This window comes from Carettochelys insculpta, chromosome 2 (genome assembly GCF_033958435.1).
Source record: "Carettochelys insculpta isolate YL-2023 chromosome 2, ASM3395843v1, whole genome shotgun sequence".
NCBI classification, from domain to species: domain Eukaryota; kingdom Metazoa; phylum Chordata; order Testudines; family Carettochelyidae; genus Carettochelys; species Carettochelys insculpta.
In genome coordinates, this window is record NC_134138.1 from 104,783,042 (window position 1) to 104,801,412 (window position 18,371).

The 18,371-nt window shown below is 43.3% G+C and overlaps 1 protein-coding gene across 2 annotated transcripts in view; it reads left to right on the forward strand.

Annotated features, from left to right (window-relative positions):
* CCDC102B (coiled-coil domain containing 102B) overlaps positions 1 to 18,371 on the forward strand; it is a 306,869-nt gene that overhangs the window by 270,046 nt on the left and 18,452 nt on the right. For both annotated transcript variants that reach the window (XM_074985854.1, XM_074985855.1), the window contains exon 6: positions 4,814 to 4,984. In XM_074985854.1, coding sequence (XP_074841955.1) covers positions 4,814 to 4,984 — 171 coding nt within the window. The remainder of the gene's footprint in view (positions 1 to 4,813; positions 4,985 to 18,371) is intronic.

Below are 18,371 nucleotides of genomic sequence, written 5' to 3' on the forward strand. Positions count from 1 at the left end.
ACAAGTAAAACAAAACATGTCTTGTTATTTGGGGTAGGGCAGTGCCTGTCATTTCCAAGTAAACAACATAATTAACAGAGTTTACTTCCCCTTCATTGAGTTAACCTATGCTCAGTTGAACGGCATCTACACTATAGTCCCCTTTCGAAAGAATGCAAATGAGGAAAATCAGAAATGCAAATGAAGCACCAATTGACATATCTCATGCTTCATTTGCATGATCTCATTTTCAAAATAGAGTGTTCTGAAAAAAAACATCACTGTAGAGGGGGTTCCTTCAAAATAAAACCCAGTTTTCAAAAGCACCCTTGTTCCTGAAAAAAATTAGGTGATACATAACAGCCAGCATGGATTTGTAAAGACCAAATAATACCAGACCAATTTTATAGCCTTTTCTGACAAAATAACAAGTCTTGTGGATAAAGGAGAGGTGATGGATGTGGTATAACTAGACTTTAGTAAGGCATTTGACAGTGTTGTTCATGCTCTTCTTATCAATAAACTAAGCAAATAGAAATTAGATGGGCCACTGGAAGATGAGTGCATAACTAGCTGGATAACCATTCTGAGAGAGTAGTTATTAAAGGTTCACAGTCATGCTGGAAGGGCATAACAAGTGCGGTTCTGCAGGTGTCTGTTTTAGGACCTGTTCCATTCATTATCTTCATCAACAATTTAGATATTGGCATACAGTATGCTTATTAGGTTTGCAGGTGATACCAAGCAAGGAGGGCTTACAACTGCTCTGAAGAGTAGGGTCATAATTCAAAATGATCTGGACAAACTGGAGAAAGAGTCATTAAGCGCCCATTAGGCCTCAGTTGGAGTATTGTGTTGAGTTCCGGGCACCACATTTCAAGAAAGATGTGGAGAAATTGGAGAAGGTCCAGAGAAGAGCAACAAGAATGATTAAGAATCTAGAGAACATGAGGGAAGACTGAAAGAACCGGGCTTGTTTAGTTTAGAAAAGAGAAAACTTAGAGGAACATGATAGCAGCTTTCAAGTAATTCAAAGAGGGTTACAAGGAGGAGGGAGAAAAATTGTTCTCTTTGGCCTCTGAGGATAGGACATGGAGCAATAAGCTTAAACTGCACAAGGAAGGTTAGATTAGATATTAGGAAAAACTTCCAACTGTTGGGGTCGTTAAACACTGGAATAAGTTACCTAGGGAAGTTATGGAATCACCATTGCTGGAGATATTTAAGAGCAGGTTAGACAGACACCTGTTTGGGACGGTCTAGATCAGTGGTTTCCAAACTTTTCAGCATCACAATCCCCTTTTGATTTTTCAGAAACCCTCATGCCCTCCCACCTCTACTTTACCATCATCTCATCCCTCATTTTACAAAAAAAATCAATTTTAAATTTAAAATATACACAAAAATTTGATATAAAAATGTTATTTAAAATTAAAAATAAACACAAAAGTTTTTCTTGGTCCCTTGTGGGTGCCCGGTTCAGCCCCAGCTGGCCAGCTGCCAGAGCCACATACCAGCCACCAGAGCTGCCCGCTCCAGCTCCTTGCCCACCTGAGACCTGCACTGCCAGAGCCGCCCACTCAAGCCCCAGGCTGCCAGAGCCAGCCACCCACCCAGCCACCAGGGCAAGCTGCCTGGTCACCTGAGCCCTGTGCTTCTGGGACCAGCTACCCACCCATCAGCTGCCTGTCCTGGCCCCATGCTGCCAGGGCCAGCCACCTGCCTGCCATCCCGAGCCACCTGAGTCCTACACTGCTGAGGCCAGCCACACAAGCCCCACATTGCTAGAGCCAGCCCCCTGCCCACCAGCCCAAGTCCTATGCTGCTGGGGCCAGCTGCCCACCCACTTACCCAAGCTGCCCAAGCCCCATGCTGCCAGGGCCAGCCACCTAAGCCCTGCACTGCTGGGCCCAGTCGCCTGCCTGCCAGCCTGAGCCACCTAAGCCCCATGTTGTGGGGACTAGCCACCCGCCCGAACCACCTGAGTCCTGTGATGCCGGGACCTGCCGCCCAAGCCCCACAATTCCATCAAGCTGGCTGGCTGCCAGAACCCAACAAACCACACAAACTGCCTACCTGGAACCCTTCTGTCCCACAAAGCCAAGCTCCCTTCACTCCTTCCTGCTCTTACTCCATCTCCATCCTCCTCACCCGAGCTGGGCACACCCAGTCCCCCACCTAATCCCATCCTCCACCTCCCCAGTCCACACTCACTCACCTTTGCAGGAGGCAGCTAGCTCCACATGGGGCTTTGCCAGCTGCCTGTTTTTTATAGCAGCTGAGCTGAGTTACCCATGTAAAGTGGCAGGGGTTGAGAGCCAGAAGCAAAGGTCGTTTCTCTCTTGGGGTGATGGGAATGATGTGGGTGGGGGGGTCGCCTCATGCCCCCCCTGCAGTTTCTTCATGCCCCCCCAGTTTGGGAAACTATGGTCTAGATGGTGCTTTGTCCAGCTGAGAGGGCAGGGAACTGGACTGAATGCCCCTGGAGGTCCCTTCCAGTTCTAGTGTTCTATGCTATGGCGCACATTAATTGGTCTATGTAGATCCTGTTAGTGTGCACCAAAGGTTAACTTAGTTCACTTTAACATAGTGCTGTTTGAGACAGTACTACACTGAAGCACACTAGGGAACATTACAAAAAGATTACCCATTATAGTGTATACTACTGTAATGAGTAGTTTATATAACATACATTACCCATTACAATTTACGTCAAGAGAAAGGCCTCAAAAGCTATGATTAACCCCCAAAATCAAATTAAGAAATGCCACATAAATAAACAAAACACCTAAATGTTCAGTACAGAGGACACTCAAATGCCAAGTACTGGTCCTGAATTTCAGATGCCGATTCAAGTTTCTTCACAATTTACTCAGGCTGCAATTTAAATTAAATTATGAGGTGTTTCACGTAGAATCTGTCTTCCTATTGTGTTTTTATTTTGCCTAGCACAACAATAATTTGTTTATAATCAGGTTTCTTATTGCAAGCAAGGTATTTTTACATGCACTGCTACTTTCAAATGTAAAACCTTTTGTATTGACTGAACTATTTTACCTTAAGGATTTCCTCTTAACCTCTGATGATAGGACAAGAAGCAATGGGCTTAAATTGTAGCAAGGGAGGTTTAGGTTGGCCATTAGGAAAAAATTCCTAACTGTCTGTGTGGTAAAACCCTGGAATAAATGCCCTATGGAGGTTGTGGAATCTCCGTCATTGGAGATATTTAAGACCAGGTTATATAGACATCTGGCAGGGATGAACTAGATCTGTGTTTCACAATTTTATTTGGCCACAGAACCCTTTTAAACTCAAAAGAATTTTGTGGAACCCCTTAATACCAGTCTTATATATGGGTTTGCATCAATCCCCCATGCCCCCCTTATTCCCAGGCTGTACAGTATGAGTGCCAAACTCACCCCCCATCTCCAAACTTTACCCCTCTCATCCCCAAACCTGCCCTCGCATCCTCAGGATTAAAATGCCTCAGCCCCAAACCAGCCCCCCGGGACTAACCAATTCACCCAAAGAAGCCCCCAGCCTAACCTCACCTGAACAAACTCTTCACCTGAACAAACTCTTCCTCCCATTACCTTACCCAACATGGCAGAGAAAGCTACCTTAGCCACCATTGCTGCTCCTCCGACTCTAGTCCCAAGGGCCTGATTTCAATGGCTGCTCTAGAGCAATGCAAGAGGCCAGTTGCAGCCAATGAAAGGCGAGGATGACACAAGAACTGCAGGACTTGTCTGGCTCCCTTTCCAGACAGCTATTGGCTCCCTTGCCCTGCCCCCATTGCACATGCGCCACCTACTTTCCAAATAAGGGGTTCTCTGTGGCTCCCTGCCCTGCTGCCACTAAAATTCATAAATGCTTAAATGTAAATTTTTTAAAATCATAAAATGTTATAATGGAATTTTCTTGCAAAGCCCTTATTTCACTTCCCCATTTGTGAAACACTGATCTAGGTGGTGTTCAGTCCTGCCACCATTGCAGGGACAGGACTCTGGAGGTCCCTTCCAGGTCTAGTATTCTATGATACTGTGATTCTATTCTATAACTAGTAGAATCTACTTCCTAGTGCTTTGACTTTAATACTTAAGATTTCTGACCAATGATTATAACCTTAGTACAGCAGAGAGATGTTAATGTATTGTGAAAATATGTATTTGACTTTAGAGTGGGCAAGAAGAAACAGTTATGAACACATTTACTTTACTTTGTAAAATGTTCCTGAAAGACATGAACTTTATTTTAATATTTATTTCAACTTTCCTGAAATAGGAACTCTTTGATAGATGGTTTGGAAGCTTCACTAGTTTAACTGTACCAATCTCTGTCTTTGATAAAATGTCATGTAATTTTCCACCACAATTCTCCTCAGACAGTCACAGATAGCCTTGACATTTCTCACAATTCTCTACTGAAGGGACTATTTTCTTCCTCAGTGGTGGGATGTTACAGTTGCAGTGCTGTGATAAAAGACCCAAGGACTTGTCTCAACTGATGTACATGTTTATAGCTCCAACTGTTGTCAGTGGTGGTATAAAAAGAAATAAGAATTTATACCTGCCTTCCCCCTATTGTTTGTAAAATGATGCGACTAAGTCCTTCAGCTTTTAAGTTCGCCTAAAAATGCAGAATTGCTCTTATTAGAATAAACATTAACTGGAATATACATCACCAGTCTTTTTTATAAGATATATCTTTTTTATAAGATTTTCAACAGCCATAGCTAACTCCCCTAAAGGAAGTTTCCTTTAAGAGGCTTTTTAAGCTGTTTCAGTTTCCAAATGTGTTCTAGTATCTCAGTGGTATTGTCTTTCTTTAAAAGGAACTCATTGATCTGCAACATGCACACCACAAGCTAAGCAAGCAGTATCATGATAAAGTTTCAGAACTGATGCATGCAAACAAGAGAATGGAACAACATGAGGCTGAGGTTAAGAAGCTGAGAATTCGTGTGGAAGACCTAAAAAGAGAGCTAAACCAGGCAGAGGATAAGGTATTTAAACTTCTAATTTTTTTTGAAACGTTACTTGCAGTTTAGTCATATATACAAGAGTTAGCACATTTATATATTGTAGCATTATATGTTTATTTATGCTCTTAAGACTGCAGTCTCTGACATTAGACATGGAATTTGACCTCCTTAGAATCTTTGTCAATTACTTTGCCAATATAAGATTCTTCCTTATGATTTCCTATGTCTCCATAAAACTAATAGCTCTCCCCACAATTTATCTTTTCACAGGATATGCCAAATAGGTTGTTATAGAAAAATTTGGACAAAATGGCTGTGTCTACACTACAAAAAGCAACCTCGAAGTTGAGTGTCTACACACACTACTTTGAAGTTAAACTTTGAAGCAGGGCACTACTCCATTCCTGGGAATAGAGTAAGGACTTCAAAGTTGAGCTCCGTACTTCAAAGTTAACTTTGAAGTAGGGAAAAATGCACGTAGACTCTCTGGTGGCTACTTCAAACTTGTGCCTAACTTTGAAGTTAACTTCAAGGTTAGTTCCTAGTGTAGACGCACCCAAAATGTGTGCGTGTGTGTGAGAGAGACTCACCAGCAGGGTGCCTTCTGCTTGTCACACCCGGAATTAGCCCAAACCTTCAGCAGGACACCTTGTCTAGCTGGTGTCTCACTCAGCGTCACTCTGCTGTCCACCCTTTGGCTCTGTATCTGTGTCACTGCTAAGACCGTGGGGTCCTTTTGAGGACACTGTTGTCCAGTAGTCCCCACTGTTCCAGTTGTTCCCATTTCTTGTCCCCGTCCAGGGGTTATCAGCACTTCTCACTCTCATGCCTGCCAGTGTGGCCTACTGCAGGGGTAGGCCCTCACCTCAGGCGCAAGCCACAGACTATAAAGGCCACACTAAGTGGTGGTAGGATGCCATGCAAGGGTGGTGTGGGGATGGGACCCAACCCAAATCACTACTCTGGGTCCCTGGCCAGGAACCCTGTGGTAGCAGCCTTGTCTTGCTCTCCTCTCCTCTTTATTGCTTTTTATTCCCTGGGCCATTTCCCTGTAACCCCTTGCACCTTCTTGTCCCTTGCATCAAGGCGGCAGTCTGGGAGGCAACAGACTGGAACCTCTCCCCAGCTCCCCTGAGCTGACCAGCACTGCTCTATCTGAGGTACTTCCTCTCAAGGAAACAGTCCTGAACCCTTCCTGGTCAGAACCCAACTGCTCTCTGCTCTGCTGAGCAGCTCCTTGTCACAGGACTGCCCTTGCAAGATGCACTCTGAGTGCCTCCCGAGGAGCTTTTCCTGACTGCTCAGGAATCTGCTCAAGCTCCCTCCAGCCTGTTTTAAACCCTTCCAGCTGCCTCACTTTAGTGAGTGTGTGTGTGTGTGTGTGTGTGTGCGCACGCATAATATATAGATATAAGAGGAGCTCACTTATTAATTTTTCAACGTTCTTCTAAGTACAAATAGTTCTAAAGTACAAAAGTATATTTTTTTGCCCACCACCACCTTGTGAAATCAAATACCCTTCAATCCTTTCCTTTTTCCATTGCCATTAGACATCTTAGACTTTTTTATATTCAAGATCATTGTTGATGGATAATTGTATACTTGGTCCAAAATATTAATATGAGGAGCTTAGACTTTTTAACAATTAGATTTTTCTCCCCACTACCCTCAAAAAATCCCTTCCCTAATTTTCTTTCTGATGGGGAAAACAAAAAGGCCTAACAATGTTTTCATTTTGAAAATAATTTGCCTTCAATATTACTTTCTAATCAGCCTGGAATGTGGGATCCCTTGCCTTGGAAAACTAAACGTTAAAAAATAAGTGGTTGTAATGTACCGTGGTGGGTTGGATAAAACCTTATTATTGCGGCTTGGTTATAACCACTCTCTAGATCATATTTTTTTGTAATCCTGGTAAGAAGGCAGGAGGATAACAGGCCACATTTTTATGCAATATTGAAGACAGAATGAGAAAGAGATAGAAAGGGGAGGGGAATATATGACCAGTTGTCTTTCAGCCTTGTGTGTTATTAGTTGGTATTGTAGGATAAGTACTATGTCCATTAGATTATTTAATTTAGGATTAATGTGAAGAAGTTACTGATGTAACAAGCACGGTGTGCAGTCCTGAGAAAAGCCTAGAAAGGAGGCTTCTGAGGCTGGCATTGGCAAAAAAGAGGCTTGGGACTGTAAGCAAAGAAACAAGATTTGAACATTCCTTGTCAATGAACAACTAGAGCTACAATGTGGCAACTTTGGTACCACAGCAGCGAATGAGTAAAATTCTCACAGGCTCTGACAAAGTTCCTGACAAAGATTAGATTTGAACACTCAAATCAGTTTTATTAATACTTGAAACATATTGCACATGTTGATTCTTTTACAGTTGCAAACAAAAGCATGCATTTCTGAAGCAAAGTTATGAAAACATGCTGGAGTTCGAGATTTAAACAAATATGGGCATTTTAGCCACAGGATGATTACATTTTGAAGTCTTTGTACAATGTTGTATGATACCATACATCCTATCTATTGTCATGCTATGCCAACTGCCTGATCATTGAGTTTCTTCTCAGTTGTTTTGTATTTAAACTGGAAAACATGAGAGCTAAAAATTCCTTTTAAAAATAAGAACTATTCACAAAACCACTCTCTATATCATATTTTTGTGTAATCAAGGTAAGAAGGCAGGATGGTAACTGGCCACATTTGAAGAGAGAGTGAGAGAGAGATATTAGTTGGTATTGTAGGATAAGTACTACTTCCATTAGATTATTACTTTGCTTTTGTTTGTTGCATATATGCCCGTCATTGCTATACTTGGACTATGTCTACACTATAGAGTTTTGTCAACAAAACTGGCATCCATATTCCCAAGGCATTCTTTCAATAGTAAATTGACAGAATGTGGCACTTCTGTCTACAGCATTCTGCCATTCCCCCATAAGACAGAAGGCCTCTGTCAACAGATTCTGTCAACAGAAAGCCAATCTGGACATTCTGGGGGCCCTTTGTCAACAGACAGGGCTTCCAGGACAATAGGCAGCCCTCTCTGCTGGGCTTCTGGTTGGCTGTTACGTTTGCAAGAATGACCAGGCAGTCCAGTGACTCTCAGTTGACAGACCACTCTAGTGCAGACATAGCCTGGGAGAGGGGGAAATGCGGAAAACAAAGCTGATAATAGAGTTAAAGAAAATGTCCTTATAAACACAATAAATTTTGTGGGGGTCTGGGCATTCAGGAATTTGGTTGTGAGACATGAAAATGTTCACTCGTGATCTCAATTAACACTGCAAACTTAGACCTCACTGCCATTTGACAGGTCAGCTAATTATTTGAAATTAATTGAAATCAACCCAGTTCCTATTAGGGTATAACAATCCCACACTTCTGATTAAAACTAATTGGCTCTTCTGTTAGAAATCACAACAGGGAGTTAAGTAAGGAGAGGGAGACAAGCTAGTTAACTGTTTACCCTAAAAGTGGCCAAACAAATGTGCTGTTTAGTGGGTGCTTCATGGGAAACTTGTGCTGCAGCCATACACATATTCAACCTGTTCTTTGAAGAAATGAGAGATTAGTGTTCCCTGGTTGTCAGTCCTTCACCCAGTTCACCATTATAATACATGTAACAGTTGTACTTCACAGTTAGGAATGACAGGCTTTTTTCAGGGTTATCTTCAGAACAAGGAAAATATTCTTTGCCAACAGTTGTCTAGAGCTAATTACTACCAAACAATACCGAGAGAGAACATTAAGGAACCGCTCTTGCTGCGTAGGATATAGGGGAGGCAGGGAGGAGGAGGTGTCCTGGGGGCTCAGGATGGTCCTGAGCTCCTGATAGAAGAGGCACAAAGCAGGGGCGTGCCCCAACCAGCTGGCCGAGTCCTGAGCCTGGGTGTACCCCTGCTGCAACTCCTTCAGCTTACTCCTGACTTGGTCAGGAGTGCGGTCTGGGTGATCCCAGATATTCAGGCCCTCAACCAGCTGGGCAAAGGTAGCTGTGTTCTGCCGCTTCATCCCCATCTCCCATAGCACATCCTCCTCCTACCAGAGCCCCAGTAGGTCCCCCATGCTTCTTTCCCCCCTTGCTAAACCTTGGGAGCCCTCGGTACACTCGGGGGGGGGGGGGGGGGGGGCTTCTAGTGTGTCTGACAGGTGGCTATGCCACTCTGGTGGCTGCTGGGGGGTCTGGCTGAGGCATGCAGGGGCACCACGTGTGATGTCTGCTGCCTGTACACTCTCAGCTTCCTGCCATGGAGTTTCCTGCTCCGTGCAGCTTTAAGAGCCACTGCATGCACAGACCATAGAGCCCTGCAGGAGCTGGGCAGCACGTCTCCACCTACCAGCTGATTGCTGCCATGGCGGACCCCACTCTTTCGAAAAAGCAGGAGGCGGAGCGTCTACACAAGTCTTTTGTCATAAAAAGACATTGAAAGGGCGGCATCTTCCTGTTTGTGATAACAGTGTTGATTCCTGCAGTGACTAGCATCCATTTCATGTGTGAAAGAGCACACAGTGTGTGTAGATGCATGTGCACTATTCAAACTAGGGCCTGCTCTTTCGAAAGAGTTGTCTAGTGCAGATGCAGCTCTAATGTCTAGAGTAGTGGATCCCAAGCTCTTCCGTAACACAACCCACTTCACTGAGACAAAGAATTCCATGGCACACCCATTTTTTTCAGCTGAATCAGTTGCACACTTACCAACATTTAGTATGGTTATGGTCTTACTATAGAGGTTTTCAACACAGTAGTGCACACAACAAGCTAAACAAGGATCAAATGCATTAATATTTCAAGTGCTCCACAGAACACCCCATCTTCAACAGTGAGTACAGACACATTTTCACAATCAGCTCAGCTCTTTCTAACTACTCGTAGCCCTAAATCTGTTCCATGTGCAGCATTCAATTCAGGGGTCTGAATTTCTCCTGTTTGCATTATGCATTTTGTATTTGTAACAATATTTTTAAAGTACAATTTTATTAAATAATTGAACTGATAAGTAATTAAAATTCAATGGATGAGGGCAAAATGCAAACTAGAATAAATAGCAGCTTGCCAGGTTAGTGGGAAAACTGGGCCCACTGTTATGTAAACAGGTGAGCAAATCAGGCAGTGGGGAGGCAGCTCCAGAAAGCAGGCGCTGCTCCCTTCCAGCCCACTGGAGCTGGGATGTGGCATTTAAACTATGTTCCAGCTTCAACAGACTCCTTCCCTCCCTCGCCCTTGTCACAGCAGGGAGTGGGGACAGGCTCCCTGTCTGATCTTTTGGCCTTGGAAGCAGCTTTATCAATACCTTCCAGGGTGAACAAGCTCCTATGGGGTCAGCACTTCCCCTAGTGGTGGCTCAGTAACATGGTTTCCCAAGCTGGAGGGGGATCCCCCCCCCGGGGGAGCATGAAGAAATTCCCGGGGGGGGTGTGATGGGGTGACCCAGCCCTCCCATCATTCCTTCCATCTGAAGAAAGAACCGGCCTTTGCTTCTGGCTCTCAACCCCTGCCATTTCACTTGGGTGACCTGGCGGAGCCTCTGTAAACAGCAGACAGCCGGCAAACACTCACATGGAGCTAGCTGCCTCCTGCAAAGACGAGTGAGTATGGGTTCGGTGGGAGAGGAGGAAGATGGGATTAGATGAGAGGGTGGGGGGTGCCTGGCTCAGGTGAGGGGGGTGGGGTAAGAGCAGGGAGCTGTTGGTGCCTGGCTTTGTGGTATGGGGGGGGCTCAAGGGGGCAGCTCGTGGGGTTTGGGCAGCCGGCTGGCTTGTGGGACTCAGGGTGCTTGGGCAGCTGGCCCCAGCACCACAGGGTTCAGGTGGCTCAGGCTGGCAGCTGACCCCAGCAGTGCGGGACTCGGCTGCTGGCCCCAGCAGCATGAGGCTCAGATGGCTTAGGCTGGCAGGCAGGTGGCTGGTCCCAGTAACGTGGGGCTCAGGTGGCTCAGGATGGCAGGTGGGAGGCTGGCCCTGGCAGCATGGGGGTTGGGTGGGCAGCTTAGGCAGCTGGCCCCCAGCTAGGGCTGGGGGCTGGTGGGTGGGCAGCTGGTCCCAGCAGGGCAGGGCTCAGGCAGGAGGCAGGCAGGCGGGCAGCTGGTGGGCAGGTGGGTGGCTCGCCCCAGCGGCGCGGGGCTCAGGCAGGCAGGGGGCTGTCGCTGTCAGCTCTGGTGGCCCTCAAGGGGCCAAGAAAAACTATATGTGCTTGTTTTTAATTTGAAATAACTTTTTATATCAAGTTTTTTGTGTTTATTTTAAATTACAAATTGAATTTTTTGTTAAAGGAGGGTTGGATGATGGCAAGGAAAAGGTGTGGGGATGTGAGGGTTTCTCAAAAATCAGAAGGGGGGAGTGATGCCAAAAAGTATGGGAACCACTGCCCTATACAGAGATACCATGGGGGGAAATTGATGACCCCGTGCCAGCTGGCACTCAAACTGCCTTGCTGCTTGAGCCCCAGATGGGAGAGGGTTGTCAGTGTCTCCCTGCAGCAGCTCTGCAAATAGCTGCAGCCAGGTGACATTGCTGAAATTTCACAGCACACTTGGACAGTTCTCATGGCACACCAGCGTGTCACGGCACACTGGTTGAAAACCACTGGTTGAGAGAGCTGCTCTTCCTGAAATGCAGATAGTGTAGTCAACATAAATGCACTGGTTTTACTCCTACAACATATATTCTCATTTAAGAGAAAAATAATTATATTTGCGGTATTTTAAGAGAAATTTTTAGACTTCCAGTTACTTGTGTTTTCTCTTCTAATGAAGAAGCTTAACTAAAATTTAGCAAAAGCATAAAGGATTTTCTTCTTATTTAAGTGATGTATGAGGAAGATTATATTAGCATTTAGGTTTCTCCTTTTATTCCTAACACTCTGATTTAGATTAATACACTACGACACTCAGCAATTGAAAGAATTGTGTTTGTTACACAATGGGTAAAAATGTCTTCAACCAACCTCAAAAGCAGCTTGTTGTGTTCTAAGCTCCATTGGCAGGAAATTATCGGCATACTCAGGGTAACGTTCCATGTGACTATTTCTGTTCTAGAGCCCGCATAAAAACTGCAAGTTCTCATTCCCTCTAACTGCTTGGTTTTTCATGTTTTATGATCTACATTATTTTTTTGCTGATGCACTTAGTTCATTTATAGTTGAAGCTTATTGTAACAGATTTTGAAAGGATATCTGAAAACATGCTAGATGTTACATTTAAGGCTCTGAAAGTTAGATTTATACATATTATTGCAGCAACCTGGGCTGCTGCCAAATTTACTCATCATTGTTCTCATTATGCAGTACTTTGGACAATTTGTTAAACCAATATGGGCTTTCAGAAAGGAAAAGATAATGCCTTTATGGAGCTGATTGTAAACTTTTGCTAGATTGCCTGAAATAAGAGACATTTTATTTCTTTGGTCTTGTTGGAACTCTTCAGTTAAAAACAATACTATATTGTGTGGTGTAAAGCAAACATTATTTAACTCCATTAGTGGAATTCTGTCTGAGAATAGCACCCCAAACAGGGGTGGCCAATAAACAGCTTGAAGGCTGTATCCAATTGTTCAGGATTAGTCTCTCATGGTTCACTAGACACTTTCTTTACCTGCACACCCACAGGTATGGATGTTTGCAGCTCCTGTTGGTGCAGATCACCGTTCCCAGCCAATGGGAGCTGCAAGAAGTGCTGCCCCCAGTTCATGCTGTTTTGTTTTTAAGTGTTTTGTAATATGAAAGGATACCGGGAAATTCTGAAAGGACTGCTGTGGCCAGGCTAATAGTTTCTCTTGGCTTGAGTTTCCATGGTTAGTTGTTTCCTAAAACCTAAAGGAACCTGGGAAGAGGATGCCCTTGGCCCCATTTTGCTCTTATTGGTTTGGTTTTGCTCACTTTCTGCTATTTCCTTTCTCTTTACAATACAGAAAATGTTAAAGACAACAGTAATGCTTAATTATGGTCTGGTCCTGAGTCTTAAAACACATCTTCACGCTGCTGGTAGGAGTGACAAACATGATGTTAGATAAACCCCTATGACTGAGCAGGGCTCAACCAATCAAAATGACGATGGGTGAGAAGGAAATAATTTAACATACGAGAAGAATAGCCAGTCATTATAATTGAAGTGAATGTTCAATTGTCACTTTAGAAGACTGGAAACATGTAGAACTGATGGTTGTTAACTCAGCCATTTTAGCTCTGGTGAAGGCCAAATCACTGTTATGTTAATAAAGAAAAAAAGCAGTCAAGTAGCACTTTAAAGACTACTAAAATAATTTATTAGGTGAGCTTTCGTGGGACAGACCCACTTCTTCAGACCAGAGCCAGACCAGAACAGACTCAATATTTAAGGCACAGAGAACCGAAAACAGTGATCAAGGAGGACAAATCAGAAAATAATGATAAAGGTGAGCAAATCAGAGAGTTGGGGTGGAGGGTCAAGAATAAGATTAAGCCAAGTATGCAAACGAGCCCCTATAGTGACTCAGAAAATTCCCATCCTGGTTCAAACCACATGTTAATGTGCCGAATTTGAATATAAAAGACAAGTCGGCTGTTTCCCTTTGAATAGTGGTGCAAAAATTTTTTTTCAGTAACACACATATTCTTAAGTCATTAACAGAATGGTCCACTCCATTAAAATGTTGATTAACTGGTTTGAGGATCTGGAGTGTTTTGATGTCTGTTTTGTGCCCATTAACCCTTCGTTTAAGGGAGTTAGAAGTCTGTCCAATATACAAAGCATCTGGGCGTTGTTGGCACATGGTGGCATATATGATGTTAGTTGAGGAGCATGAGAACGTGCCCATGATTCTGGTTAGGTCCAGTGATGGTATTTCCAGAGCAGATATGTGAACAAAGCTGGCAGCGGGCTTTGTTGCAAAGAAAGGTTCCAGGACTGGTATTCCTGGGGTATAGACTGTGGCTGTTGTTGAGGATCTCAGCTCTCAGCCCCTATTGCCCCTCGTCCACTTAAGATACATTGATGACATCTTTATGATTTGGACCCATGGTACAGAGACTTTAGAAGAATTCCACAGAGACTTTAACAATCTACACCCCACCATCAACTTATGCCTCGATTACAACATGCAAGAGATACATTTCCTGGACACTACAGCACTAATCAAGGATGGCCTGATCAATACCACACTGTACCAGAAACCCACGGATTGCTATACTTACCTACACCCTTCTAGCTTCCATCCTGCACACATAACTAGATCCATTGTTTACAGTCAAGCTCTTAGATACAATCACATTTGCTCTGATCAACTGACAGAAACCAAAAACTACAAGATCTTTACCAAATATTCATAAACCTGAATTACCCACCAGGAGAAGTAAAATAATAAATCGACAGGGCCAGACAAATACCCAGAGACCAGGTACTCCAAGATCAGCCCAAAAAAACCAAGAACAAAACACCACTGGTCATTACCTTCAGCCCCCAAATCAAACCACTGCAACGAATTATTAAAGACTTACAACCTATCCTTAATCAGGATGCCATGCTCCAGAAGGCCCTGGGTGACATGCCTGTTCTCTCCTACAGACAACCTCCCAACCTTATGAGGATCCTTACAAACAGCCACAGTCTATACCCCAGGAATACCAGTCCTGGAACCTTTCCTTGCAACAAAGCCTGCTGCCAGCTGTGTCCTCATATCTTCTCTGGAAATACCATCACTGGACCTAACCAGGTTCTCACAGAATCACAGGCATGTTCTCATGCTCCTCAACTAACAAAATATATGCCATCATGTGCCAACAATGCCCAGATGCTTTATATATTTGACAGACTTCTAACTCCCTTAGACAAAGGGTTAATGGGCACAAAACAGACATCAAAACACTCCAGATCCACAAACCGGTCAGTCAACATTTTAATGGAGTGGACATTTCTGTTAATACCTTAAGAGTATGCGTGTTACTGAAAAAAAATTTTCGCACCACTATTCAAAGGGAAACAGCCGACTTGTCTTTTATATTCAAATTCGGCACATTAACACATTGTTTGAACCGGGATGGGAATTTTCTGAGTCACTATTGGGGCTGTTTTGCATACTTGGCTTAATCTAATTCTTGACCTTCCCCCCCGACCCCTCCACTCTCTGATTTGCTCAGCTTGATCATTTTATTCTGATTTGTCCTCCTTGATTACTGTTTTTGGTTCTCTGTGCCTTAAATACTGAGTCTGTTCTGGTATGGCTATGGGCTGAAGAAGTGGGTCTGTCCCACGAAAGCTCACCTAATAAATTATTTTGCTAGTCTTTAAAGTGCTACTTGACCGCTTTTTGTTTTAATAGTATATAGACTAGCAGGGCTCCCTCTCTGTTACTATTGTTATGCTAATGTGCTGATAAGTGACCAGCATAGAATTAATTTAAAAAATACTTAATACCAGTGCAGTGGCATTAGTAATTAATGATTTCTGTTGGAACTTCATGGTGTGCAGCAGTGCAGAAACTGCTAACATAGTAGGGTGCCTGCTGACTATCATAGTTCACAAATAGGAGCTCTGGGGCCTTGTTGTACTAAAGGGATAATAATATTTTTGTTAAGCATGCTTGCAACTCACACTTCCTTTAAACAGTGATATTGATCAGAGGTTTGCTTTGCTATTGTAACAGCTAAAGAAAACATACCAAACAAAACAATCCAGTAATAGCCACTAGGGAAAGAATACCTGGAAAAGCTGAGTATGAGACAGGGAAAGGATATGTTGGTTGCCCACATTAAACAAAACAAAATACAAAATCTTACCGCTTCCTTGAGAAGCTTTAAGAACCTATGTTTAGAAGCAAGAACTTGAACTCAGAGGCGTTCCTTATTGCCAAGGAACATCTTTTGCTTTCCTTAGGAGGATTACACAAAAAGTTATGTGCATCTGAAAAAAAATCTCATTTCACACATGCCCGGGTAACTTCCCAAATTCTCTGAAGACACTGTGCTGAGCATGATCCTATCTTTGGCAGCACAACTTCATGAGGGTTTTCCCTCTGATTGCTCCTGCCGTTTCCCGTGGATCACTACAGTGCTGTGCACAGGAATTAAGAGCAGGAAGGGAGACTCTCTCTTCCCTATGCTCTCAAAGCTCCCCCTGCTGGTGTGCAGGCATCAGGAAGATGGAATGTGCCTGACTTGCTTGCAAAGAGATGCAAGAGTAGGAAGTGGAGATGGGTGGCAGAGGAAGAAGGGGGCAGACTGGAAGTAGCTGGACAAGGACAGAAAGCCAGTGGGGGGAGAGGGGAGGGGAAGGAAAAAAAAACACTTGGAGTGAGAAGTAAGACATGGATAAAATAAAGAGTGGGGGCGGGGGTGGGCACCACGGAATGGTAGAGCAAAGTGCATTCAGAGAAACTAAAATGAGTTGATTGAAAAGTGAGACTGGAATCTGGTGACTGAGATCAGGGAAAGAATGGGGAATGGGACTTAGATGGGGAGCCTGGAAGAGGAGATGTGACCTGGCTGGGAAAGATGACAGTCTGGAATGAAGAGCCTAGAGGATTGGAGACAGCCTATCTAGGTCAGTGGGCTGTAATAGGGAGCCAAAGGTGGGTGAGGTTGGCAGGACAAGTTCAGGTTGGATGAGAGTGTACAGAACTACAACACACTGCCTGCCTGCACCTGTAACTGCATCCAAGATTCCTGAGATTTCCTCAATATTTCTTTTTCAGCGTGTCTGTGAAACCCACAAAGGAAAAAAGTGTGTCACTTTCCCTTTTAGTGCCTTGTCCACAGAGAAGATGGTGATCTACTCAAACTACCAGTTATTCAATTAGCTCAAATGACAGAGGTCTGTACTTAGGATCTAAATGTCCCAGCTGTGCTGATAACCCACATGGATATCAGTATGGTTCCCTAAGATAAATTATTGATTTTTCTGGTTTTAAAATATACTTTAGAAATGACACACATCCCACCTCGGTTAAGAAGTTTTAGTTTGCAAAGTCAAGTACTCAAAAGTTAGGAACTGCTATTGCAACTTTAATTAAGCCACTTTTGACAGGCATTATTGAATTACATGCTCTCATGTTATTTTTCCAAGGGAAGGAGTGAATGGATCTTTTTCGTAAGGGGGGCACAGTATGATTGGCTGCTGGATCTCAGGCTCATCCATCTCATTAAAAAAGCTGAAACATGTATTCATATTTATATACCAATGAATAAAGTTTACTTACTTATTTTCTTACATATGATGAAATTTCTGTTGGTTTGGATTACATTAGAGAGTTTAGGGAGTAAGGGGTTGATAATTTCAGGGAAGAAAAGTGGGGCTGGACATAAAAATTTGCTCACCCTTGTGTTAAGTAATGTTAATTGAAAAAATATTATTTAACCAACTTTAGGATGCAGGTAGATGCAGGAAAAAAATAATTACTGATTCTTTGGTCTTTTTATGGGTAAAAAAGTGTGTCTGTTTTGGATGAAGATAGTCCAGAGAGGAAAGAAATTACAAACTGTCGCAACAGTGTTGTCTAGAATGTGAAACGGGGGGGTGGAGCAAAATAGATCTTATCATTGCTGTATTTTTGGCCTGGCCTCTTAAACCACCTTGAAAAGAAATTATGAAAGAAAAGAAGAGATGCATGTTTTTAAAGCTAACAAATCATTAGCCTGCTATCTTTATTTGAACTATTGGTGATCTGATGCTGCCGTAAAGCATGATGAAAGTGTTTGTGGCATTCAGTTCCATTTTTAAAATGGCAATGACTGTTTCAGAGTTTTGCTTTTCCACTTTTTGGCATTTCAGGCATGGTTCTTTGGAAGCAACATGTAGAATGGTGTCTGACTGATTATATTAGATTGTATAGACTACAGAGCTATATTTTATTTAGATATATTCTGTGACAAACCCACTGGAATAGACTGATCATCGGAAGTAAGCACGTGTTTATTTATTTACTTTTTTTTGATGGAAGCACCTCTGGAGAGAATATGATTATCAGTCTTAATGTTTCCATAGGTGGCTGGGGTATCATACAGCATGTGAGTATACTAGGCTGCCTATAACAGTGGTTTGCAGTCTAAGCATGCCAGATTTAGAAGTTCTGTTGCTTGTGCTAATAAAGAACAGAGACCATCTTGGTTCCATATCACACAGATCTATCTATATAACACATTGATCATGCAGTAAAAAAGGCTAAAGACATCAAACGAAGTATACCAGGCAGGAGAACAGCCAAACACAGTAGCCTCAGTGAGCAATGTAGGACATGTTAATCTCTTCTAAAAAAAGCAACACAGATCTCTGGTTTGAGAGGCTACATTGGCAATCTGTTCTTCTTTCTCACCTGCAGAAGCAATAGAAATTCAGCAGATTCTTCTCTACTGGTCAGTCAAATTATTTGACTATAAGTAGTAGGGGAGAAGTCAAAATTGAAGATGTTGAAACTTTCAAAAACAAACTAGAAG